This window comes from Ictalurus punctatus, chromosome 25 (genome assembly GCF_001660625.3).
Source record: "Ictalurus punctatus breed USDA103 chromosome 25, Coco_2.0, whole genome shotgun sequence".
Taxonomy (NCBI): Eukaryota; Metazoa; Chordata; class Actinopteri; order Siluriformes; family Ictaluridae; genus Ictalurus; species Ictalurus punctatus.
The window spans coordinates 15,290,789-15,318,153 of NC_030440.2; the positions used below are offsets into that span (position 1 = coordinate 15,290,789).

General features: G+C 43.0%; 1 protein-coding gene across 1 annotated transcript in view; it reads left to right on the forward strand.

Moving 5' to 3' along the window:
* Nucleotides 1–27,365, forward strand: part of man1a1 (mannosidase, alpha, class 1A, member 1) — a 109,920-nt gene that overhangs the window by 39,699 nt on the left and 42,856 nt on the right. The window contains exon 4 of the mRNA XM_053675929.1: nucleotides 5,919–5,999. Coding sequence (XP_053531904.1) covers nucleotides 5,919–5,999 — 81 coding nt within the window. The remainder of the gene's footprint in view (nucleotides 1–5,918; nucleotides 6,000–27,365) is intronic.

Here is a 27,365-nt window from a genome sequence, read left to right on the forward strand (position 1 = left end):
GTCTACTGAAAAAAAGGCTTGTGCCTGGTGACAAGTTAAGTTAAGAGTGCTACCATGGTAACAGCCCCAAATGACAGTAAAAACTTGTCTATCACTGCTTAATTGATTTTATTTCATGCTTATAATTGCAAGGCACGAATAAGAGCACTTCACTTCTGCGAGCACTGAGCCTACATGATCAGTTTTTCCCCCCTAGACGGTCTCCATGATGATAAAACCTAAAAAAATTTATTTATTTATTTATTTATTTTAAAAAAAAACCCTCTTGCTGTTGTTTATACTTTGTGTTGGCTGTGAGACTCCTGTCAAGACCTCTTCAGTTTATTTATTTATTTATTTATATTTTTTGGGGGGGGGGGTTTCTATGAGAAAGCAGCAAAGATACTGCACTGTGTGCGCTTTCGCAAAGAGCATTAACAAACTTTTTAATTGAAAGGCTTTTGGCTTCTGCCCTCCAGCAAATCTAACAATGAAAGTGTCTCTGAAGTCCCTGGTGATTCCATCATTAATATTTACAAAGTCTCCAGAATACTAAACAACTGGGTTTTGATGTCTGAAAATGTCTGAAGCACTTTTTTTTTTTTATTTCGCAGATGAATCGTACCCGTCACCAGCAGAGTTGTACTGCTGTACGGTTGGGTGTGTGTGCCGCTGAGAGTCTGTGTGCCTGAGAGCTGTGTTAGAGCAGCGCTAATGAAGGGCCATGAGAGGAATATACAACAGAATGTACACTCACACACACACACACACACCAAGATGACTAAGCTTCCTAATGCATAGGTTTCGTTTCCTTCCAAATCCGCACCAGTGGCTACTTTGTAGCGACGGTGTTTCGTGGTCTAGTCCTGCTTGTCCTCGTCGTAAATGGAAGCGATCCTGATAGGCTGATGTGCTATGATGAATGGTGATCAGGTGGGTTGTGACAGGAGATCTGCCACCATAGACCCTGGAGTTACAGGATTAATTAGGGATGTTTCTGAGGCAGTATGACGAACATCTTGATATGTGATCAGCAATTAAGGATTTTTGTTTTTGTTGAAATATAATGGGATACAGGTTCATTTAGTATTGTGTAAAAAAACGCTGATGAAAGATTTAATCTAAATAGAATTCGATGTAAAAAAAAAAAAAAAGTTCGATTTGAGGATTGCGAGGCCACACCTCCTTACGAGCCACGGTTTAGTCAATCTTTACTCATTTTACTCAACTATTTATTTATTTTTTTTTTTGGGGGGGTCATTCTTCATAGCTGTTAAAATGCTACTAGTATTATAATGAGATTCTGATTAAAGGACCCCAATTTGACTAGCAACGGTACTGTGGCTCAAAGCCTACAGCTAACGTTAATCTGATAGAATGATTAACGTTAGCTATTGTTATCGAATATAAGCAGTACTTCACTGCTTTGGGACTCGCATGATTTGGGAAAACAACACGTCGTCGATTTTTTTCCTCCCGCAGCGTTTCTACTTGCACGTCTGCTTCCGGTTCCAATCAGAATATACAGATTCAGATATCTGCAGCGCTAAACAGATACAGATAGTGGCATTGTGTTAGACCTTCTACTGTCTCTCTCGATGAATACCGGAATGGTTTCAAAGCTTCCTGACGCTTAATTCTCATGTATTTATTTTTACCGGACTGACGCAGACTGGACTTTCAAAGCGATACGAGGCAGAGCGTTTATTTCAGCATGAGGGTAACCTGTCATCCAGGGCCACGGCGGTATGCTGTTTTTCTGAAAAGCAAGACGAGGAACAAAAGCCACGGCTGAATAGGGGACTGAAATCCGGTGTCACTGCTGTAATGAGCGACTGGACACGCAACCTGAGAGAGATAACCTTTCAGAGCTACAGCACAGGCGCATGTTCCCCCGCCAGCAGACGGAACCTGATTACAAAAGGGTATAAATAGGAAATTCAACGTTTTTTTTTTTTTTCCAGAGGCTTTGTGATGAGAAACGTACTAAAACCTGGAGACCTTCACATTGCTGGAACATCATCTCATGAACGAGCCTCATGGATAAAGGGCTCCTCGTAGATAAGGTGTTCGTATGAAGCTTGTCTGGCAGTTGATGTTCTTGGGAATGCAGCTTTCATGTGTGTTCGCTTTAAGAATACGTTTCTAGCCGCCTCGTTTTTCCAGACAGGTGTGTGTGTGTGTGTGTGTGTGTGTGTGTGTGTGTGTGTGTGTGTGTTTACACTGGGAGTTTTGATTAGTTTTTGCATTGCTATTCAGGCACCGTGGTGGCGCAGCTGCACAGCTAAATAAATAATCACGTCATCGCCGAGTCCGACGGAGCTCCGTCACGCTGCGTTAGCCTCATTTGGATTCTCACTTCTTTCCTGCTGACCTTGTGCACGCTAATACATCACACTCAGGTTCCCTGGATGTTGACCACTTGAGAAATTTGGCCATTTTTTTTTTAAAAGTAAAGGAACAAACCGCTTAGGGGGGCGTGCACCTGTAGGAAAATAATCGACGACAGGGTGGCGATGTGGCCTGATGCGAAGCGGAGTTCCTGTTACTATTCCAAAGTCGACACTCTATTTTTTAATTTATTTATTTATTTATTTATTTATTTATTCATTCAGTGAACTGGCTAATGAGTTTAGAATTGTTCCGTTGCTATGCGTGAAAAGAAAATGGCAGAAACCGGCATTTCGTTAGTGACCATAAACGTACTTCCAACTTTGATCCAGTGGTGGCGCTAGAGCATTGCCAGCACTTGGCCCAAATTTGGTCCGAACGTCCCTTAGTCCCTCCCCAATCAGCGTGCCAAATTTCACGACTTCGTACCAGACGGCTGTATGGGCACTCTAAGACAACCGAAGAATAAGAATAAGAAAAGGTAGAATAACAATAGAGTGCCTACGCACCGTCGGTGCTCGGCCCCCTAATAGTAATACCTTCCGGTTCTAGTTGATAATGGTAGTCATTTCTGTATGTAGGAGGAATATTTTAACAGATAAGATTCATTTTGCACATCAGAAACATCTGTTCACACAGGATATTTTCCCCCAGGTCTCTCAGACCCAGTGAGTGCTGTTGAATTACACTGAAAATGCGTGTGTATGTGAGGGGAGTAAAAAGTGAGAAATACATTTCAAGACCAAGAAAATTGCCCTTTGGATACTCGTCATACTCTTAGGCTTGCATTTAAATAGGAACTTTTCTGCCGAAAGTTCAAATATGAGAAATTTTTGACAGCATTCGGCCTTGACCCGAGGTACACACTTTCATCTAAATCTACATCCGGATTTCTGTAAAGCTGCTTCGTGACCGATGTCCATTCTTAAGAACACTATATAGCCCCAACTGAACTCGATTCCCTTCAATCGTACGAAAAAAAAAAAAAATGACACATGGTTGTCATCAGCATGTTTTGAAACATAAACATATGCCTGGTTTTCTTACTTTGGACCGACGTTACAGTTGTGATTCTCTCAATGAAGCGTGAAAACCCCGCTTCACATTTCACTCGGTTATCACTCGGTTCCTTTCATGGACCGACTTTGGATCACAACACCGATTAGTGTTATGAGTATAATTTAGCATTTTTAAATATACATCTATTTAAAGCACATTAGTGGAACTTGTAATCCTGAGGAGCCATGAGAGTCTTTTTCCTAAACAGAACCCCAACAAATGAAAACCATTTGCTTTATATAAACCGTGCTGTTCACTTGTCTACTCTGGATGAAATTTCATTTCAATCCAAGTCTTTATTCATGCTTGTTATGGGGCTTTAGATTTGGAAGTAGACAACAAGTTGTGTGTATATAAAAAAATAAATAAAAAAAAAACCCATTTGTGAGACTGGCATTATTAAAATCAGGTTAAGAAGTAAACAGCGATCGATGTAAATGACAGTAATTGGAGATTTGCATAGTTCATTCCGTTTGTTTGTTTGGGAGGCACGGTGGCTTACTGGTTAGCTCATTTGTCGCAGACCTCCAGAGTTTGGGGTTCGAGTCCCAAGCTCGCATGTTCTCCCCATGCGTCGGGGGTTTAATTCCGGGTACTCCAGTTTCCTCCCCAGTCCATGCGTTGCAGGCTGACGGGCATCTCGTTGTCCGTAGTGTGGGAATGTGTGTGCCATCGTCCGTACGGCGAGCCGGCACCCTGTCCAGGGTGTTCACCGCGCCTTCCGTCCCGAGTTCCCCGGATTAGGCTCCGTTCCCAGCCCTCTCACCTTGGAATTTTTCATTTAAAATAGTAACGATCATTTTAAAATCATGTGCGCCTGCTGAATAGCGAAAAAGGTTGGAAAATGGCTGCTCCTTGTACTTTGTGAAAGGGTAGACCAAAAAAAAAAAAATGAATAGGGAGAAAATATCTCATCTCTTTTGAATCCTAATCGATTTAATAAACACCCTTAAGTGCGCTTTGTTTTTGTTTTTGTTTTTTTCTCCTTAAAGGTTCTTTGTAGATCGGTACAACGGTGACTTGTAATCAGGAAGATAGAACCTTTTGAGAGAACCTTTTTTTTTTTTTTTTTTTATTCTAAAAAAACGTGTAAGAGTTTCCATATGTTTTCAGAGCTGCACAGATATCCTCCGTTAATAAGGATGAGACATCTTGGCTTGAAAACACGACCGTCGCTGCGTCCCATTTCGCCCACCGTCCGCCCCGAATGGTATCCGAGATTAGAATCGGCGTGTGTCCCAAATCGTAATACGTTGAAACGGGTATCCCAGACGTCCCCGGATGGTCTTGTTATTTCCGGGAGAATTTCGAAGTGTCGGATCCGTGGGGACTCCTTCGGCTAATATTACCCACGACTCCGTGGGCGAGGGTTTGCGTCTTCGTGCGTTTTAGAGAGGAGTAAATGAAACGCGGGAAAATCAATCGAGGGAGCGGTAAATTAAACGAGATGTAAGGGATAACGGATGAAGGAAAGCTGAAATGCGGCGAGGAGGTTGTCTACGGTGACGACGTGCGTAACTAGGCAACGGCGTTCTCGTCCGTTAGTGTGTCCCGATACTTACGTACTCTCTTGCTACACTCTCGGAAAGTCTTTACAAAAAGAGTGCATACTTTTAGTGCATCGTATAAGCCGGCGAATTGGGACGCGGCACACGTCCGTGCCGTTTATCGACGACGAGGGTTCGGAATTTCTGTCCGCCGTTTTTAACTCCTGAGCGAATTCACGTAATTTTTATTTAAAATGTATTTCTTCTGCCATAGTGTGACAGATCGTACAGCACGAAGCAGCCTTTTGTTTTCTTTTCTCTTCCTGTATATTTGCTGGAAATAATTGCTCTCGCGATACCGACCATCAATCTTGATTATTATTTAAACCCCGAAAAGTGCGGCTTTTTTTTTGTTTGTTTGTTTGTCGTTGTTGTTCTTAAAAGAAGTTCAGAAGGCACGTTGCTTTATCTGTTGTTTTCACATCAATATTCTTTAGGTTTCTTGCTCCAGAGCATTATTTAGGCTTCGTTTCAAAGGCTGGCAGTGAGAAACATGGTAGGTGTAGTGGGAGGAATAATGTTCTTCAGCAGGGCATTTTTCTTTTTCTGAATAGCGCGTTCTCCCGAGACTCGCCGAGAGTGTGGAATTTCTCTTGTTTTTTTGTTTGTTTGTTTGTTGTTGTTTTTTTTTTTTTTTCCATTTCAACCGGTGATGATGGTTTTACAGGTCCTTAGGAAAGATCTTGGCTTGGATACAACTTTGTGCCGCGAGCTTGTTTGTGTATACAGGCTTTCCCAGTGGAGCTCAGTCTCTTTCTTTTTATACTTGAGTAACACCATGTTTAAACCATACACACACTGTGTGTATATATGTACACACACACACACACACACACACACACGTATATATCTTGTTGCCAGCTGCAGTTGGTGACTCAGGGGCTGTATTTCCATATAAGTACCACTTAATAACCTCTCTGTGTTTGTTCTTATTCCCCGCAGAACGCGGAAATCTCCATCTTTGAAGTGAACATCCGCTTCGTCGGAGGACTTCTCTCCGCCTATTATCTCTCCGGAAAAGAGGTACGTAGGTTCAGAAGATGCACGTCCACAGCACGCGATCAAAACCTTAGCACAGATCGCTAGATCAGTTGCTAAGAATGTTCTCAATCCCCTGCACCGTGGCTGTGGAAGACTGGACGCCGTGTCTGTGCGGCCTGTGTGGCGCTGTCTGTTAATCGGTGGGTGACGTTTAAAATTGGCAGGGCACAATACGCCTCTCAGACGAGGCTCGGAGACCGGCGGTCCGGCTGCATGCCCAGACGGCGAGCCAAGCTAAACAAGTAGCCGCTCTCTCTCTCTCTCACACACACACACACACACACACACATATATGAAGTGTATACACACTTCAGCACACCGCCCTCTCAGTTTTGGCATGTTCCACAGCCTGTGCACAGACAGAGCTCTGTTTCTGTGCTGGTCAATTCAATTAAAAAAAAAAAAAGTGGAAGGCTTGTGTGTGACTTGAGGACTTTTGCAAACACTCGAGTTTGGCTCTGGAACGCTAACAGCAGGACTGATTTTACTGGGAATTGTTCAGCACCAGTTAAACAGACTCACTGGAACAAATAAAGCTTCTTTTTTTTTTTTTTTAAATCCCCTGATTGATATTACATTCATATTCATGGCACTCTGACATAAAGCGGTTACTGAATCGGGTCGGGTTCCGATCGCAGCGAGTTTTGACGTGTTTTGTTCCGCTTGTCTCGCGGCAACTTGGCAACGATTACAATACCGCACGTATTAATGATCGACGCGTGACATTTTTAGTAGTTTATAGTTACATTCAGACGAGGTAGTCGTGTCGGGGCGGCTTAGTGGTTAGCATGTGTGCCTCGTACCTCTGGGGTTGGGGGTTCCGAATCCCTTCTACGCCCTGTGTGTGTGGAGCTTTCATGCTCTCTACGTGTTTCCGGAGTTTTCTCCAGGTACTCGGGTTTCCTCCAAAGACCACAGGCATGCGTTGTAGGCTGATTGGCAACTGTAAATTGTCCGTAGTGTGTGAACGGATGTGTGTGTGTGATTGTACCCATCCAGGGTGTCGTCCGCCTTGTGTCCAGAGTCCCCTGGGATCAGCTTCAGGCTCCCCGTGTAGGATAATGCTGACACTGGAGACTCCTTCCAAATAAACATCCCCTTAAAGAAAACTTCACCATATCATCAATAATTGACTACATGACGACACGTTATTTTTCACGAGTCGGTTAACTAGGCTTCAGGCCTATTGAGAGTCCACCACGCGAGCCCCTGTTACTATAGAAACGGTGATGGCATTCTTATTAACGTTACAGCCTGCACTGCGGCGCAATCAGAACCGAAAACTCACCAGCGCCGGATTATAATGAAATAGCATAAACCAACCAAACAAAACAAAAATGAAATGCAGCAAATCCCTAGAACTGTAAAAGCAAATCCTAGTGTACAGCATTACACACCACCTTTAGAAATCGACTCGCGTCTAATCTCGCCCGGCGGACGCGCTCGGACGTCCCGAACGTGTCGGAAAGCGTGCGATCCGGTATCACGTTTATGTAACCAAATCTCCCGGGCAGAATGCTTCGATCTCTTTTCTCATGCAAAGGGCTTTGAATGAACTATTTACATACAATCCACCTCTGAAGCGTAGAAGTGGACAAAGCAAACAGTATACTGCTTTGATCGGCGTGTAAAAAAGGCGATTCTGCTTCATACACAGAGCTAGGAAAAAGGAAAAAAGAAAAAAAAGTGTCGTACTGGTCATTGGTCCTCCCTGTGGGGGTTTATATGAAAGCTTTGCGTCGAATTCTGTCACAAAGGGGACAGGAACCTGTATAAGAAGCGAAGAACCTTTATAAATGTCAATGAAGAAGTGATGGTTTGTTTTGTTGTATTTATCGCTGTGTCAGTTTTACGGAGTGTTGTATTACTGGAAATCAGGAAACGCTAAGAAATTAGCAGTATCTCTCCAACTGTAGTAAAATAAGCATAATCATTACAGTTGTGGATAACTGGAACGATTTCGGTTTGCCGGCTGTCGGTTTGAATGTTTTAATCTTGTGCATGCATGAACATGAGCTTGATCCTTTATCATATACGTTTTCCATAATCAATGATCAATTCTGATTTGTTTTCATTTCGGTACTGTCATCGAGGTTAAAAATAAATAAATAAATAAATAAATAGTCATTGTGGTGACAATGTGCTTAGCAGTTTCTTTCTTTTTTTTTTTTTTTTTTTTCCCCGAGTGGCTGTTTGGATGGATGGCTGCAGTCCCGCCTAAGTGTCGCAGGAACGGTGCCCATGTGCCCCACAGTCATGGGTTTTTAATTAACTCTTTTAATAATGAGCGAACAGATGAACGGGGCTGAGCAGGGCTATTTATTGGGGCTTAGCAGGGTGCCGAGTCTGAATGCTTGGACGAAGAAGCTGTTACTGGGTCTGCCAGGATGTTGCAAGAACTTTTTACCAGATAACAGAGAGGGGAAAGAGCCACGAGGCTTTTGGGGTTATGTTTTTTTTTTTTCTTCTTCTTCTCCTCTTTTCTTTTTTTTTTTTCTTTATTTTTATTTTTATTTTTTTCTTTTTGAGGATGTTTGTTATAAAAACCTAGTAACCTCCAACAGGCCTTCTGCTTGGTCAATAGAAAAATTCTCGTAATTTGAGTCTCAGTTGCTCTGCTCACTGGCTATGGAGTGTGTGATATCTTTTGCACAGTTTTCTGGCCACAAACTTCAGAATCAATAGCTTTCATCACTTTTGTGCACTGCAACTCAGTATAGTCTTTGGAGCAAGTCTAAATAAATGTAACCGAGTCCCATCTTTTAAACTGTTTCTCTTAAGCACTTGGGGAGTACACAATATAATCTCACGTGTTTGATGATGGGCGAAAGGAGAATCTCGAGCAGCTTCCCAGACTTCCTCTGAAAGTAGACAAATCTTGGCCATGCTTATAGCTGAAAAGTACCAGACTCTAAGGAAGCAAGAGGTCAAGCTTGTGAGACTTAAGTGTGCAGAAAGCAACGCAGCTCGCTGGAATACTCGAAAGCTGATTTATAAGCCTTTTCCTGAATGTCAAAATGGTGCTGGCTGCTTCCTGCTGATTAACGGTTTCCCTCCAGTGCGCCATCAGCTTCACCACCTCTGCTGGAGGAAACTTCTAGACGGTTATCTAATGCTCACTATGTTTCAAAGGTAGATTTTCACAAGCTTAGTTTTTCCCCTTTAGGAAAGGATTGGTGTATCAGTGCGTGACTCGGAGGTGTAAATATCAATGGTAAAACGGCCCAGGATTCATTTGCATCAAAACGAAACCGTCGGGTGCCACCGTCTTGTCATGCTGCCCAGGTTGGTTTAAATCCGCCTGGGCTAAGTGGGTAAAACAAAATTGGCCGGTGTCTGTAAATGATCGACTTGGTAATGTAATGCTGCTAGGACCGAGTCGTTTCGAAAGCTTGCGGAAGTACCTGATGGTACAAAATAAGCAGCTGTGGGAATGCTCAAACTCTGGACTTGAAGTTATGGGGTGGGGTGGGGTGGGGTGGGGGTGGGGGGGGGTACTCTCGAGTACTCAAGATCAAGTCATATCAGATCGATTTGACCCCGTTGGCCATGTGAAGTGACCATGTCTAGCCACCGTGACCTGTGTACTGGATCTCAGTCCCATTTCTGGACTTTCCACTTCCTATCATTCCTTTCATCCCCCTGAGATCTGACACAACTAATGGAGCTCAGGAGCAGAGACGGCGTCAGAGTGACTTCAGAGCCGTACGGAGTGAGAGATCATGAGTGGGAGTGTGACTTAAATTGGCTTCGAGGCTTTACAGAGCGAGAGAGTGCAAGCGATGGAGTCTTGAGAGCGTGGTTTAGTAAGTGACCTAAAAGCCCCGCGGAGTAAAAGATAGAAATAAAGGTGAGGACTTTTCATACTCGTGCCTGAGACATGAGTGCATCATTTGGGAAGATTCGAGGGGGGCTGGATTCGAGGGGCAAGGTGTTAAGAATGTCATGCTGGGTAATTTCTGAAAATGTGCCTCCACTTGGCTTTCAGCATTGTTATTTGTCACGTTGTCACAACTTTTCATCAGGCACCTACTCATAAACTACACCTGCAGTGTGACATTTCCGTCCCCAAGCAGGACGGGTTCATGACGGTGACCAGACTCGGAAGAACCCGGCGGCGTGTCCCATCCCCGTGTTGTTCCGTGTGATATATGGACGAACCTGCAGCTCATATCGTTGTGCTTTAACTTCCCCAGAGGTGTCTGGAATGAAGCCATCTGTGAGTGCAGCACTTTACTCCTCTACGTATCGATCTCTGCAGCAAAATTCATTTTACATGACCGCTGGCCATCTGCTCCACCCTGCACTCTCATTCTCAGCCTTCGAGCTTTATGCTTTCGCACTGACCGTGTGCAGCTTTCCTTATCCTGATGGCCTTTTGCTGCTTCTGTGATGCACCTTCACCCGGAGAAAACCGCCCCAATCCCTTTCTGTCACATGGGGCTCTAAAACGAATTAGGTTGCGGTTAGAAAATGATCATGCTGCAAAGGTTAAATCATTTAGATGCGTAGAGCTTTTAGGCCATATGCGTATCCATCACTATTACAACACTGTGTACTTGTTTAGTTTCGTTTGGTTTCGTTTATCCATGAATCATGCACAGTGTCACGGGGTAGCCTGGAGCCTCTCCCATGGAATTCAGGGCACAGGGCCAACCATTGCAGGATACAACCGTGCACACAGTCACACAGCCATTCACACACTATGGACAATTTGGAAATGAAATATGTCTTTGGACTGGGGGAGGAAACTTTACACTGTTTCAATCTTATATGAGGTATTATTTGCCTAAAGTCAGTGGAAACTTCTCCACCAGAAGTATAATTGTTTGGTTCTGATAGTCTGATTGTTCTGCAGAGATTAATTAAAACAGTTTACTTTAGCCGTAATCGACGACTTTTCAGTTTTGTTCATTTTTGTTCAGTCGTAATACGTTTTTTTTTTTTCCCCCAGTCCTTTTGAAAACCTCCCTGCTCTTCCTCCCTCATTCTGTTCTCTATTAAAAAGTATTTAGCCTTGAAACGATGTGTGATAATGGCGTGCTGGAAACTGATATTTGCCGTACTTTCGGTCGTGACCGTCTGTGTGTTCGGCGCGCTTTGGCTTTACCTTTTGATGATCATTTTATTGCTCCTCTTCATAATATTCACGCCGCACCTTATGGGTGCAAACCATACGCGTTTTCTTCAACCGACCGTCGGAAATGCGCTTTGACATCGCCGTGCATTTGTCTGAAAACACGCACCTGCCGTGCGCGATGTCTGCAGCTGCGGCGTTTCTCCACGAGACATCGTCTTCTGAGCGAGTGAATTAGTGTTCATTAGCAGCCGGCGTACTGAAGGCTGCTTACCGCTGTTTATTGCTGTCCCTGCTGCTGTGATTAAAAACACAGGCCATTCTGCGTGTTTACGGTGACGCGGCGAGGAAATCAATCATCATCGCTCGGGGGTCTACGATCATCGGTTTCTGTCATAATGGCGTATTTACTGTAAACAGGAACGCGCGCTCATATTTTCAATTATCTGACATGCAGAGTAAACTGTGTGCATCGTTAACAACTGCCTACTGCGAGAGATGAGACTCTTCTCATGGATAAAGGGAATTCTGCGAGGGTTAAATATGACGTTTTGGGAAGAGGTCGATCTGTCAGATTGACATCCGGCTGTTTATACCGGACTATACAGTCCTTCCAGGATTTATCGATTTTGCGATCACAGAAATGAACGCGAAATCAAGGAAGCGCCGCGATATCCGGCGCAGCTTGCGGTTTTTTAACGTCACCGCAGATTTCCCGCAGATCCGGGACGAGACGCGCCGCGTAGCGCCATCACGACGCGCGTTCAGTCTCGGATTCGTGCGTGTCGAAAACGAGGACCGCTATAAGGTCTCGTTTACCGACGGACATCGCCGCGAAAGACCGCGCGGAACAATTTCGTGCGGATTCGAGTAGTTTTCCGCACGAGAAAACTCAACAACCGAGCATCTCTGTCTGCAGCAATCAGAAAAGCGCTCGTCACATCTGATAAACATGGCGGTTTTGCTACAAAAATGAATCAGTGGTGGCTCGGATTGCATTCATGAGGGAGAAACTTGGAAGATCTGGCACTCATCAGACACACACACACACACACACACACTTTTTTTCTCTTTCCCTGGACACTCAGAAGTAGAGTGGTCAGAAAACAGAACTGACCAGGGTCATTCTTTTGTCTCCTCCCCTATGGACTGTGTGCGCACACATCCTGTTTGTTCACTGTTTGCAGCTAATCAGGTAGATTCATTATCTGTCTCATTCATTATCTGATTCATTATCTGTCTAGACTGATTCCAAGTCCTAGTTCTGTTACCGTCTTTTGCTTGTAGTCTGTTTGGCTCCGCCATATTTTTTTTACCCTAATACAAGGAGAAATCCAGATTCTCTTCATATGCAAATTAGAAACGCCGCCACCCCTACACTGCCCCTTCCAGAGGGTCCACTGGAATCGTGCTTTTTATCCGTTTAGAGTTTACATTTAATGTTCTGGAACTGCCTTTCTTTTTCTCCTCATGAATTTAATGGGGACTTGGTGGAGGGGAACAACCAACGTTTAAAGTTACAGAGAATCCAGAAACCTTACCTATGCCACACTAAGGGCCCTCAAAGCTTGAACTTGGTGCCGATGCCGGTTTTCCCACAGGACCTCGGTAAATGGCGTTGGATCATAAGTGTCCATTTTTGTGCGGGGATCTGCTTTAGTTCACGCTGTGTACAAACGAGGACGGACAAAACACTAGCGTTTTTACTGCTCGTGTGTGCAAATGAGTCAAATGTCTGTGATTCAAATGAGTCAAATGTCTGAGTCAAACTAGACTAATGTCTGCGAGTGACTTAAATGCTTGTGAGCCATTAGTGACTTCAGTGGTTGTGAGTCAAATGAGTTAAATGTTAAGAGGAAAAATCCTGGTTTGATGCTGGGTTTCCTTAAATGACATCAGTTCATAATATTTAGATTTTGACACAGGGCTCTTTTTTAAATCGGGCAGTGTAAAAATGAGGACGGACAATTCACTAGCATTTTTCCTGCTTGTGTGAGTCAAATGAGGCTAATGTCTGTGAGGCAGACACGTTAAGTCCTTGCGAGTCAAATGACTTAAATGTCCGTGAGTCAAGTGCACGGATTTAACATAAGCCGTTTTAACATAAGGAGATCGCTCACCCTGACGCTCCCAGAGGGCTCTTTTATACTCTGCCGCTGCCTCCTGGATGGTAGAGAGCCGCCGGCACCGATCAGCGATCACCAACAGTGTGTGATTTGGACCGCCACGCTCTGACACCGTCCACAACACTAGGGGTGCTGAAAGGGAACTGTCCTTTTAGCACCACTGCGGCAGTCGAACGAGGAGCGTTTTTCTTCTTTTGGGCGGGTTAACTTCGGTCCGACGTCACGTTGTGTGTTTATTGTTTAGTGTCGGAGCAAGTCAACTATGTAAGAGTTCTGCGTTCCTGTGGTGTTTGTCAAAAATTTGAGTCCTGCAGCTCTAAAACAAACAAAAAAATACATACACCCTTACATACACCCATCCATACAATACAACCATCCATCCATACATACATACACCCATACATACAATACAACCATCCATCCATACATACACCCATACATCCACCCATACATACATACATACATACATACATACATACATCCACCCATACATCCATACATACACCCATCCATACAATACAACCATCCATCCATACATACACCCATACATCCACCCATACATACATACATACATACACCCATCCATACAATACAACCATCCATCCATACATACACCCATACATCCATCCATACATCCATACATACATCCACCCATACATACAATACAACCAGCCATCCATACATACATACACCCATACATACAAACACCTATCCATACAATACAACCATCCATCCATACATACATCCATACATCCACCCATACATACATACATACACCCATACATACAAACACCCATCCATACAATACAACCATCCATCCATACATACACCCATACATCCACCCATACATACATACATACATACATACATACATACACACATACAACCATACATACATACACCCATACATACATACATACATACAAACACCCATCCATACAATACAACCATCCATCCATACATCCACCCATACATACATACATACACACACACATACATACATACATACATACATACAACCATACATACATACATACATACATACATACACACATACACCCATACATCCACCCATACATACACCCATACATACATACACCCATCCATACACACACACATACATACATACATACATACATACATACATACATACATACATACATACACCCATACATACAATACAACCATCCATCCATCCATTCATACACCCATACATACAATACAACCATCCATCCATCCATTCATACACCCATACATACACCCATACATACATACACCCATCCATCCATCCATCCATCCATCCCTCACTCCGAAAGAAATATGAGGAAAATAGGAAACTTTGTGTGTGTGTATATATATATATATATATATAAAAATTTGGAATCTGCAATTCATGGGAAAGTGCATAAAAATGACAGTTTATTTGATCCACTTTGTTGTACCTGTAGCCATCTTTCACCTCTAGTTTCGTTTGTGTTGTGCAGCATATCTGTCAATTCAGACCCAATTATGTCGTTCACACCAGAAAAATCATGACTGGAACTCCTCTAGGATACACACTATGTACAGACAAACAAAATGAAGAGACAGCGAACGAATTTGGCTAACGGATGCTGATGCAAGATCAACCCAATAACCAAAATATCACTCTGTGTGTGTGTGTGTGTGTGTGCGCGTGTGTGTTTTGTTCCCCTGCCATCCCTGCAGGTTCCTCATGTCTTTATGCTTAAGTCAAATGCCACCTTAATCACTTCACCACCCTTCTAAATGCACACAAGTCTGCTTTCAAGTGGCACGAATTGAGAAAACGCAGATTCACGTTTGCTCGATGGTGGATGTTTGAAAGCACGCGGGAACCAGGCTCATTTCCTCTTCGTGAACTACACAATTACCACCAGAGGCCGAAGTCAGGAGGGAAGGACTAGGGAAATTTACAATGCAGAAGAGAAACACGAGAAGCAGCTCAAGTCTCCTGAGGGATTTTCTCTCTAGACGTGTCTTTTTTTTTCTCTCTTTGTCTTTTACTCTCTCCCCCCCAGTTGTTGGAAAATTCTTGTAAATTTGCTTACAGAGGCAGAGCTGTCAAAGTAAAAACAGCTTGTTTCTGTTTCCCTCGTGGACTTCGTCCTCTTTGATCCCTGTTTCCCTTCAGTTAGTCATTTATCGGGGATTCCTGATTACATTACCCACCATTGCTTATTATCACTGGTATTATTGTTCTGACATTTTATTCATCTTAGATTGCTATACATTCAATTTGTTCTTATGGTTTAACACCCAAGGACATTTTTGATTGATTTTTTTATTCCCCAATGTTGCTATGTACATAAAAAAAAAAAAAAAACCACTCCCATAGCTGTCGAGCTGCAATTCAAAATTCAGACGTGTCTCATTCACAGAAGAGCCTCAGATCGAAATCCCTGAACCGCTTGAGAACAAGAGCCGTGTCAAAAATGCTGATGAGCCCCACCCCCCCAACTACCCTAGCCTGTTTTGCATGGAACCTGTCTGCAAAACACTCACAAGGTCCCCACTCCTTAAACAGCATTACACCTGGTGTCTTTATTTGTTTGGGCGCCATGTTGGAAAACAAACTGCCAACTTTTCTGAAAAACTAGACTTAACGCAGATACAATACGCAGTCAACTAATGGGCTGTTAAAAAAAATAATAAATCCACATAAACAAATAGTCATTAATCAATATAATTTATCCTCCGCTATATTAACTTCATGATACCAAATTACTCCGCTGTCATATACTCCGATTCTTTATGAACCAAGTGTGACAATGTTTTCTAATTAAACAGTAATATTTAGTAGAGTTCTTTTTATTAGAACTTAGCCACTTTTGCTCAAACTCACTGTAGAGAACAGAATGTAGTACATTTGCTATTATTATTATTATTATTATTATTATTATTATTATTGCTGTAATATTCTAATACACTGTTTCTCTCCAGTATTCTTATTTATTTCAGTAATTGGTTTCATATATTAGAGTTTTTTTGTAATGTCTTTCTAGAATTTAGTGTATTTCTGTGTGTGTGCTCACACTAATGTTAAGCCCGTATTATAAAAGTGGCATAAAGTTGACCGAGTTAAACAGTTGGATTATCATGACCGTTATATGTGTGAAATTTCATAATGGCGTAGGGATAACATCTTTTCACCAATCCGTAGAAGAGGCTGTTCAGGAGTGGCGGCTGGAAGGTTAGTTTTGTTAGGGTACGTCATGCGGTGTTTGGATAGCATGTCAACTCGTAACAGTAACAGATTTTGCTTGATAGTAGTCTTACTCGCTGACCTACAGTATGTGTATGATGTTTATTGTGAGAAGTATAAAGCATTTCTTCTTTACAGTCAAGTTGCTCTGGGATAAGGACGTCTGCCAAGTGTTGTAAATGTAAAAGGCAAGTAACAGGTACTAAAACCTGTAGTGCCATGGCTGAAAGTTCAGGACGGAAGCCGATAGCTGATCCAGCCTACACTACTTGTGAGGCAATGTAAAAAAAAAATGTATGGGTTTAAGATATGACTTCAATTTTTTATCATTTTCAAAGCCAAGTAAAATTAAAACAACTTTTATGCATTTGTTCTTTTCTTGGTCTGTTAGCTTGTTGGTTGTTTCATTGTTTTATTTTTTTCATCGTTCATTGCTTTGTTAGTTTGTTTGTTTGTTAGTTTGTTCAGTGATTTGTTTGTTGGATTGTTGTAGGATTCTTTGGTTGGTTTGTTTGTGGGTGGACTGTTTTTGTTTATTGGTTCATTGGTTTGTTTGTTGGTTTGTTTGTTGGATAATTCTTTGGTTGGTTTGTTGGCTCATTTGTTGGTTTGGTTTAATTTTCTTTTGCTGGTTTGTTCATTAATTGGTTTGTTTTAGTGGATACATTTGTTTATTGGTCCATTGGTTTGTTTGTGGGTGGACTGTTTTTGTTTATTGGTCCATTGGTTTGTTTGTGGGTGGACTGTTTTTGTTTATTGGTCCATTGGTTTGTTTGTGGGTGGACTGTTTTTGTTTATTGGTCCATTGGTTTGTTTGTGGGTGGACTGTTTTTGTTTATTGGTCCATTGGTTTGTTTGTGGGTGGACTGTTTTTGTTTATTGGTCCATTGGTTTGTTTGTGGGTGGACTGTTTTTGTTTATTGGTCCATTGGTTTGTTTGTGGGTGGACTGTTTTTGTTTATTGGTCCATTGGTTTGTTTGTGGGTGGACTGTTTTTGTTTATTGGTCCATTGGTTTGTTTGTGGGTGGACTGTTTTTGTTTATTGGTCCATTGGTTTGTTTGTGGGTGGACTGTTTTTGTTTATTGGTCCATTGGTTTGTTTGTGGGTGGACTGTTTTTGTTTATTGGTCCATTGGTTTGTTTGTGGGTGGACTGTTTTTGTTTATTGGTCCATTGGTTTGTTTGTGGGTGGACTGTTTTTGTTTATTGGTCCATTGGTTTGTTGGTATGTTTGTTGGATAATTCTTTGGTTGGTTTGTTGGCTCATTTGTTGGTTTGGTTTAATTTTCCTTTGCTGGTTTATTCATTAATTGGTTTGTTTTAGTGGCTACATTTGTTTGTTGGTTCATTTGTTGGTTTGTTATTGTTGTTTGGTTTGTTTCTTGGTTTATTTGATTATTCATTTGTTTTTTTTTTCCGTTGGTTCGGTATGCTGGTTTGTTTGGTCTTTCAGTTGTCCTTTTTATTTATTTATTTAAACCTTATATTCTCTGAAAATTTAGTCCTACGCATTTCCCACCAACGTCAGCTCTAAAGTGCCATCAAGCTACTGTTAATCCAGCGCCAAAAGCTCAACACGCTTGGAGGACAGTGCCGATATACATGAGCAAATCGATGCCTGTGGCTGTTAATAGTGCTCTGATTAACAGGGGAGAGGAAAGTTCTGCTTCCCATCCAGACAGCAGGACCAGTTTTGACCTGCTGAACACTTGACTACGTATAGATGTTGCATCATCGGGATTTGAACTCAAGATCCCCGGAAGATAGGGTGAATGTATTTCTTCTTGGGAGATTAATTTACCTCCTGAACCAAGCTGAGAGCTTTACAGCGATGACACAGGAGGAAACGGCTACACCCAGACTGTAGATGCGATCGGCAGAAGTCATTCATCTCAGTGGGTCCGATCTGTGCCGAGCGAAAGAAGGCTTCAGGGGCAGGAGCAGGTGCTTTTTGCCATATTAATGACCTCACATTACCTAGTAATTAACGGAAAAACATATTGACTGATACAAAGGGAAGAAAAATGACCCTATTCTACAGATACCTATCAGGAGCATTATGAATAATGCGCATTGCTGTATTGAAAAGAAATAAGCCATTACAGTGACAAATGAAGTCGCTTCCTCGGAGGGGTTATTAAAACACCAGCGCTCTGTCTGCAGTCCGGTTATCATTTAATGAATCGCGGCCATCTTTTATTCACCGTTTTCACAAGGGGCTTGTCCATCACGTCAGCTGACCTCCGAGTCCTCACGCTGATAAGGGCAGAATTAGCATGGGTAAACCCACGATCGTGAACCTGGCTTCGGGGCCCGCGGGATGATGACGAATCGGGAATGACAGCAAAGCTTCACGAGCCACACTAACCTCTGACCTGCCAGCTGAGCTGAAAAGCTGCAAATATAAGCCGGGTTTAGTGTTTATCGGGTACACTTTCCAGGTGGAGAACTATAGAAGAAAAAACTGGAGATGGGAGTGCTTTTCATGACGTAGCGGCGACTCGTGTTTCTCATCTGGTTCCAGACGAGACCGATTCGTTTAGCTTTCTCATTTGGTTGCAAACCAAATCAACCATTTACGGGTACTGGTCCTGTTTTGGAGCAGTGTCTGTGTTTCATTTGGGATGGAACAAATTGGGAACGCTATGTTATATTAACCTAAATGTAATAAAAAGTGAGCAAATAGATGGTTAAAAGACATCATCGTTGACGTTAGAAGGATTTCTACCTCATGGCCAGAATGGAAGATTTCAGAGCATCTTTTTGAGGATAAAATACAAATACGAGCCATCGTTTACACGTGCGGAATTTTGAAGATGCCCTTATTCAGAGCGAGTTACGTTTATCTCATTGATACGACTGAGCAGTTGAGGGCAGTCCAGCATCTTAACCACGGAGCCTCCTACCGTTGCAATCGCAGCTTATGGACCAGTTCGTGTTCTTTTGGCTAAATTTCTTGGTATTGACATCCTTTTATAAGGTCAGATAAGTGTTTGCCGTCATCTATACGGAGTGTGTGAGGGCTCTTCTTCTCTGTTCCGATGATGATGTGACGGTGCAGACATTCTGACATCTAATTCTCTCAGACGTTGGTGAGGTTTTGGACGTTTTTAGGCAGACCGCTGATTGTTAAACTAGCTCGCTACGCAACATCTTCATCTTGGCAGGTAGACTCCAAGGCAGGGTTCGGAAAAGGTAAGGAAAGCGTGTGGTGTCGTGATGTCGTCGTGCCGTGTGCTGGTTTTGGAGCCGGCCGAGAGGAACGGATAATGACGATGGACCACAAATGCCTTTCAGCTCCAGAGTGCTGCTGGGTGACCTTCATTTGTGGCTGCCGTATTGCAGTGTCGTTCTGTCGCGACCGCGACACCACTGGAATGAATCACACAAGTGTTCCCGGAAGCTTAATTCTTTAAATTTACTCTCTTTTTTTTTTGTTGTTGTTGTTGTTGAAAACGAAATGTCATTTTTGAGTCCGTAGAAGAAGAAAAAAAAAAGGACCATGACTCATGTGGGTTCGAGCACCGTTCCAGCTTTTCGGCATGTGTGCGAGTGTGTGATAAGCACTATAAAGATAAAATTACTTCTTATTATGATGATTAATTAATTTCTGATTATAATTATAAACCGAAAAAAAAATGTGCCCTGTTGCCAGGAGAACCATGCAAATATTTGGGATATACAGTATGCAGCTTCTAGAGGATGCGAGTTATTTTTGTAATGAATTTCTTTTCTGCAGATATACAGTTATACCGATATGTTATATAGATTATTATTATTATTATAGATGTTTATTGTCGTATAATTCTCAGCCTAAACCTTTCACAAGCCATGCATACGGTTTCATTTAGTTCATACGGAGGCTACAATAAGTAGCAGCATATAATTCCCCTATAATTCCTTGCAGGCTCCCTGAATGTGTATCGACTTGCAGCCATCAGGTTGAGCAATACTGTGCGAATGTGTGCAAATGCAGGATGCCCTTTTGCAAGTTAACGACACGTTTCTACTCGAGAAATCAGCAAATACCTAAATCCTTAAGAGTTACATAGTGCGACTTTAAGAAGTTAGTTGCGAAATATTTCTTTGTCTCTTTGTCCCTCTGATTCAGCCAGCTGTAGTAAAGCCTTTAATATGTACGCACACGTGGCTGCTGCAGGACAGGACTAATTAGTGAGGCGGCGGAGTCTCTTCCGGATGGTGCCGGAGTAGAATCCGGTGCGTCCGTCTCGAGAACGGTCGCTTGAATGTTTGTAGGATTTGTATGGAAATGAACAGGCTCAAGGTCAAAGCAAGGTCAAATTGAGTAGCTTCGTTGCTGTTTGAGGTCAATGTTAACGTTATTTCAGGTGTAGGAGTTAGTAAGAAGACGAAATAGACCGGTTGGCGGCGGACGCGTCCCCGTCGAGGTCGCCGCGCCGCGCCACCCGCCACTCGTCCAGGCTAATTCGATCGTTTCGTTGAAACTAGTAAAGCGATAAAGTTCGCCTAAACGTCCACCGCTAGTTATAGAAGAAGACCGCTGTATTTTCTGATGCAGTGCATTTGGAGGTCATAACCCGCAGCCCAGACTTTACACACCCACTGTAATCCCTGTATCCCCATACTGCTGAGTGTGCTTCATCTATGCTTAATTCCATTAAGACGAGATGAACCCCGTGACACACTGTCGCTTAACTGCGTTCCATGGCACAGGGTACTTTGACAGAGAGGAAATTGCTTTTGGCGTCAGGGCTAAACTTTGCCGTCGGGTTGTTGCGGATGAGCTGGACTCTGATATAGAGCCATGGACGGCAAGATTCTCTGAAAGTCACAGGGAGTTAATAAACAGTGTTGGTCCAGTGCTGGAAGCTGTTAGAAATGAAGCTCTTAAAGTCTAGCAAGAATCTGTCATTAGCCTGTTATATTTGAACAGCAAAGCCTTAAAACGTTTGATTTCAAGGTTTGAGAGCTGAATAAATGACCGGAGAACAAAACTTAGACTAGAGACTGAACGGCATAATACGGTAGAGTGCAGAAACTATGACTATAATGCTGGTCACATGTTGACTTGTGTTTTCTACGTATCTTATGTAAATGTTGCCCGTGGATGTTGAGCTGACTTTCAGGCACATCCCGGATGTTTGAACGTGCGTTTCTGGAGCCGTACAAATCCCTGGTACACACAAGGATCCACACACATGTATGCATAATCAGCTTTACAGAGCAAATGCATGAGAGTCGGACTATTCAAATATGACAGTGCCTACAGGGCATCGGTTAATATTTAGACATCGCTCTTGACTATTGACCCGCACGTATAGAAAGCCTTGCCTTCCTGTTTCATCAGTCACCATTATCTTCCTGTCTGCAAAGAGCAGCTGTGCTTCAGTCCACATGCTCCTGGGCTTTTAGGATTTGCAGAGGTTACTCCAAAGAGCCGGCTTTGTTCCAATCAAAGCACCGACGCCGAGGAGATCTGAAGGCCGAGGGCCCGTCCTTGACAGCTTCCTTCATTTCTCCGTGCACTTTCAGAGCCGAGCGTGGCCGCCGACACGCTCCTGCTCGAATCCTTCTTTTGAAAGGTCACTCTGGATGTTTGTCAAATTTTGCATAACTCCCAGATCGCCATCAGCGGCAGAGTAAGCTGTAACGGTACGTGAGTCCGAACGGAACCCTTTTCCAAAAGGCCCCGCGGTTGTTGCCGGTTGAACAAAGGTCGTGAACGGCACTTTGAGAGCCAACCGCGATCCGGTGACAGGTAGCCCTGGGATCATTTCCATATAAATGAGGTTATCTCATTTTCATAGCGGTTCAGTTTGGTCGTTTTGCCGCATCAGCTCGTGTGGATTCCTGCAAAGAAAATGTCCACACTAATCATGGCTGAAAGCCTGTGGGCAGGTGAGCAGAGCGAGGTCGTGTCTACTCATAAAAAGGGATATTGGAGAAGCTCAGTGAGCTTTAGCTTTAATGATCTCTGAGGCAGTTGTGCTGATAAGTGTAGGGAATCTAGGCACTGCTTATAGCTGAGCTGTAGAAAAGTGGAACTCTGTAGCAACCATGTCTGTCTGTTAGCGCTGTTTGAATAATTGGATGGAATAACTTTACCGTCACTGTATGAAATGTACGAGGAAATGTTCGCACCTCACCTCGTAGTGCAAATAGAGAATCTGTCTGGATTGTAACTGTTTCACGTGGGTTCACAGTCGTATAATAGAATAGTGGACGCTATTCAAATTTCCCTAATATTTACACATTCAAATTTTACATTGATGACATTTGGTAGACACCCTTATTCAGAGAAACTCGCATTTACCTCATTTATACAAACAACATTGGCAAACAACATTGGCAGCTTGGCGGTGCTGGGATTTGAACTCATAACCTTCCAACCAGTAGGCCAACATTTGAGCTACTGAGCTACCACTTCAGACGCATTCAACTACAGTCCCCCCTGAAAGTATTGGAACAGCAATGCCAATTCTTTTCTTTTTTGTTATACACCGAAGACGCTTGGGGTTTAATGTCAGAAGATGAATGAGACGATAGATCAGAATTTCAGTCTTCATTTCCGGATATTTACGTCTAGACGTGTTTAAACAGCTTGGTACTCAAAACAGTTAGCACCTCTGAATATCTAATCCTGGTTTGAAGACACCCCCCCCCCCCCCCCCCCCCCCCTCAAAAAAAAAAAAAAAAAACAATAACTGAAAGAAGATGCAGTAGAAACCTTGAATCGCATTATAAAAGAAGAATACAACAGTTTTGTGATGTCAGTGACTACATTTACATGGACCGCAGTAATCTAATTATTGAGCTTACTCTGAGTAAGATAATAATGTGATTAAGGTGTTTACGTGAGTCGCTTTTAGAATACTCCAGTCATGTACACGTTTTACATGTTCTAGAACATGATTAGATTACCAGCACACGTCATTACGTCGCCGCGCCACGCCGTCCGACGTCCCTCCAGAATTTCACGTATCGACATACAGTCGGTCTTCGTTATGGGACCGTATACAGTTTTGGGTGTTTTTATTTAATTTTTTTTTTTACGAAGGCTCTAAGTGCGGTTAATCATTTGTCGTGCCGTACGTGCGAATAGACGACTGCTTGAAGCCGTGGGCTGCGTCCCAAACCGCGTACTCACCGTCTATATAGTATCCGAGATGCATGTATTTTCCCCCACTACAGGCCTACAGTAGGCAAGCGTGCGGTTTGGGACGCAGCCGAACTCTCTCGTTCGCCGTAAGACGTGAAACTGCCGTGCGTGATCGTGTCCCGTCGCAAAATGCGGTGAAAACTCTCACACGGCGTTTATAATGGGATTAAGGTGTGTACGTGTCTGTAATACACGTCCATAATGCGACTAAAACACGAGTACTCCACCTGTCTTAATTAGATTATTGCTTACTTAGAGTATGACCTTAATTAGATTAAGGTAATTAAAAATCGCTGTTTACATGGTAGTTAATTAATTAGAGTATGGTTTTAATCGGGTGAAGAGTGGATTATTGTTGTCCATGTAAACGCACTGATTGATGCAGTTATTGCAAGGAAAAGATGTACAGTGTTGTTTACTTTAAGACTATCCATTCCAATACTTTTGCTCACCCAAGTGCTCTGTTGTAGAACATCCACAATGCATTTTATTCCAGTTTCCATACGCATCATAGTATAGAATCAGCGTTGACCGTATTTAGTGTGTTATGGCTTGCCTGGGTCTGTAATAAATTTTAATTATATTTTAGTGCTATTTGTCAGTATTGACCAAAATATTTCAAGCTTGAAAACAACCAAGACCGGTTTGTTAGTATCAATGAGAATTGCTCTGAGTATTGGTAAAGGTTCTGTTTAGGCCCACTGTGTGAAGAGTGGTACAAATTTGCACTATGTCAAGTGCAATAGTGTGAATCTTTAGCTCATGTCCACTAAAGCTCTTGGTGTTAAACCTGCTGTTGGGGAGAATTGGTGTTTCAGCACTGTTGCTGTGTGGTGTCTACCGTGACAAGATAATTAATGTCCTTTGTGTCCCTGCACCAAGATCCGTCTCCATTAGACTCCTCACTCAGAGACAAGAAGAGGGCTGGAAGGGAGGGAGGGAGCGAGGGAGGGAGGGCGTGATGGTGGGTTGGATGAGGAGTTTGTGAGCTGGCATATCCTTTGACACACCATGATGCGATGTGAGAGACATACCAGACCCTTTGCGTATCTCTGTCTGTCCGTGTCTAGACAGTGTCTTCGCACGGTATTCTGAATTTGACTGGATAAGTGGAACTGAATCTTGTAATCTTTCTATAAATCATGTTTGACAGCTCGGGCAGAGGACTCGCGTAATGATTGTATATATCCTTATTGCTCCTGCCTCGAGTGCTTTAGATTTGAAATGTGTGTCAGATTGGAAAAGTAGTAGATGTGAGGTGTTTTACATTTACATACAGTAATTGAAAGACTCTTCCATCCAAAGCGGTTTAGAATTGAGCTGAGATGATGTAGGTCACGAGCGTTGCTCAAGGACCCAACAACGGTACCAAGATTTGACTCTACAGTATCTCAGAGCCTTAACTGCTGAGACGTGGCCATCACATGTAGACCTCATCGGATGGCATAAATAAATAACGCAGTTATCGAGGGTGGACAATGATGGTCATTGGCAAGCCCACAAGGCAAGTAAAAGCTCCAGTGTGCTGCGCACGCCCATGCTTTGGTTGCCTCTCTGACTAGGTGAATAGGAACATAATGTAATAATGCAATTTTGCAATTTACGTGCACTAATACAGACTAAAGGGAACAATCCAGCATATGATCATGTAGTATATCAAGTCCGCGGCCAAAAAGTCCGAAAGTCATTGGCCGGCGTTTCAGAAAATACGTGCGGGTTTCTGTCCTCATATCTCTTAAAAGATCTGGCTAGCGTTTTTTTTAACCGCCTAATTTCCATCTCAGAGATAAAGCTATGGCTGAACTTGAAACAGAAGTATACTGTTGAGAACCGAGAATCCCTGGCTGGCTTGGTTTGCATGTTAAACCCTTCCTCCATTTTCCCCTTCATACTCTGCAACTTCATGTGTAGGCAGAAAAAAAACAAAACAAAGGACATATGTTATACTAGATGTTCCTGTAATGATATCCAGCATTATAGATTATCCTAAATGACTGGGAAAGCTGCAGAGCGTTGAGAATGTCGGTGTAATAAAATTAATATCAATTCAGAATGAATATTATATCTGGGTAGGAAAATGAGACACTGGATTTGTGCTGCGTAAATTAAACTTCAAACGCTGTACATCTGATTATTTTAACTGCAATTCGGGGTGTATTCCCAGTTCACGCCCAGTGTTCCCAATTTCATTTAACTGCAAAAGACTGGCGTCCAATTCGGGGTGTTTTCCCAGTTCACGCCCAGTGTTCCCAATTTCATTTAACTGCAAAAGACTGGCGTCCAATTCGGGTTGTTTTCCCAGTTCACGCCCAGTGTTCCCAATTTCATTTAACTGCAACGGACTGGCGTCCAATTCGGGGTGTTTTCCCAGTTCACGCCCAGTGTTCCCAATTTCATTTAACTGCAACGGACTGGCGTCCAATTCGGGGTGTTTTCCCACTTCACGCCCAGTGTTCCCAATTTAATATGAGTGTGTGTTTTTAAAATGTAAATTTAAATGTAGTCCCAAATTTGATATACAGTTTGATAAGATAAACTGTGTAAAAATGATGATGCCAAGCTATTCCAGACATACTGTATAAAGTCCAGTCTTTTGAAATTGTAGAGCAGTGCTTAATGAGACTCGTGTTAAGATTGTTAACAGTGACATTGCTATTAGTGCAGAATGAATTAATTAAATGGAATACACTAAGTGCATTTACTTTAGCGAGTCCCAGGTCCACTTCTGCCAACTTCATTTTCAGGTTCCCTTAAACAAATAAGTGCAGAGGGATAATGAGCTGTTCTTTCCCCATGATCCGCTGCCTGCTTGGCCTGCTCTGGAGCTGCCGCCTGATTGATGCAGCACACATCTGCTCGTGGCATAGCCTGTATTACATCTGGAAACTTCTGCTAGCTGATATCAACAATCCCCTTCTTCTAACGCATGTTGTGTGAACCACTGTCGGAAAGTCATTTCAAATCAGATCTTCATAGCACTTTTTCCCCCCTCCCAACAGCTGTGTGTAATTTCCCAGTGATGTTTTCTTTGCTCATGTTCTACTCTCATGCATGCTGAAGAGTTTTTGCAAAATCGTGGCTTTGTTTGCTCCCAGAACCCCAGAGAAATCCATAATGCAGCCACATCTTGAGCAGATTAGGATTGTCTGATAGGCTATTTCCATAGTATTTAGATTGCATTCACCAGAAAATGGAAGACAGATTGACTTGTTTCTCATGTGATTTTGGGGCTTAATTGTTCTTGCAGGAGCAGAAAAGTGTTGCTACTTGTCAGTGTGTTGTAACTCAGTTTTCATTCAGGGTTGGTGGTTGGGGTTAGGGTTGCACATGGGATGGGGTTGAGTTTAGGGTTGGGATGAGGGTTTGGCTTGGGTTTGAGGTTGGGGGTGTTGGGTTTGAGGTTGAGGTTTGAGGTCAGGGTTGGGTTTGAGGTCCGGGGGGGGGTTGGGTTTGAGGTTTGCTGTGGGTTTGAGGTTGGATTTAGGGTTGGGTTTGAAGTCAGGGTTGGGTTTGAGGTTGGGGGTGTTGGGTTTGAGGTTTGAAGTCAGGGTTGGGTTTGAGGTTGGGGGGGGTTGGGTTTGAGGTTTGCTGTGGGTTTGAGGTTGGGGGGGGGTTGGGTTTGAGGTTGAGGTTTGAAGTCAGGGTTGGGTTTGAGGTTGGGGGGGTTGGGTTTGAGGTTTGCTGTGGGTTTGAGGTTGGATCTAGGGTTGGGTTTGAAGTTTAGGTTTGAAGTCAGGGTTGGGGTTGGGGGGGGTTGGGTTTGAGGTTTGCTGTGGGTTT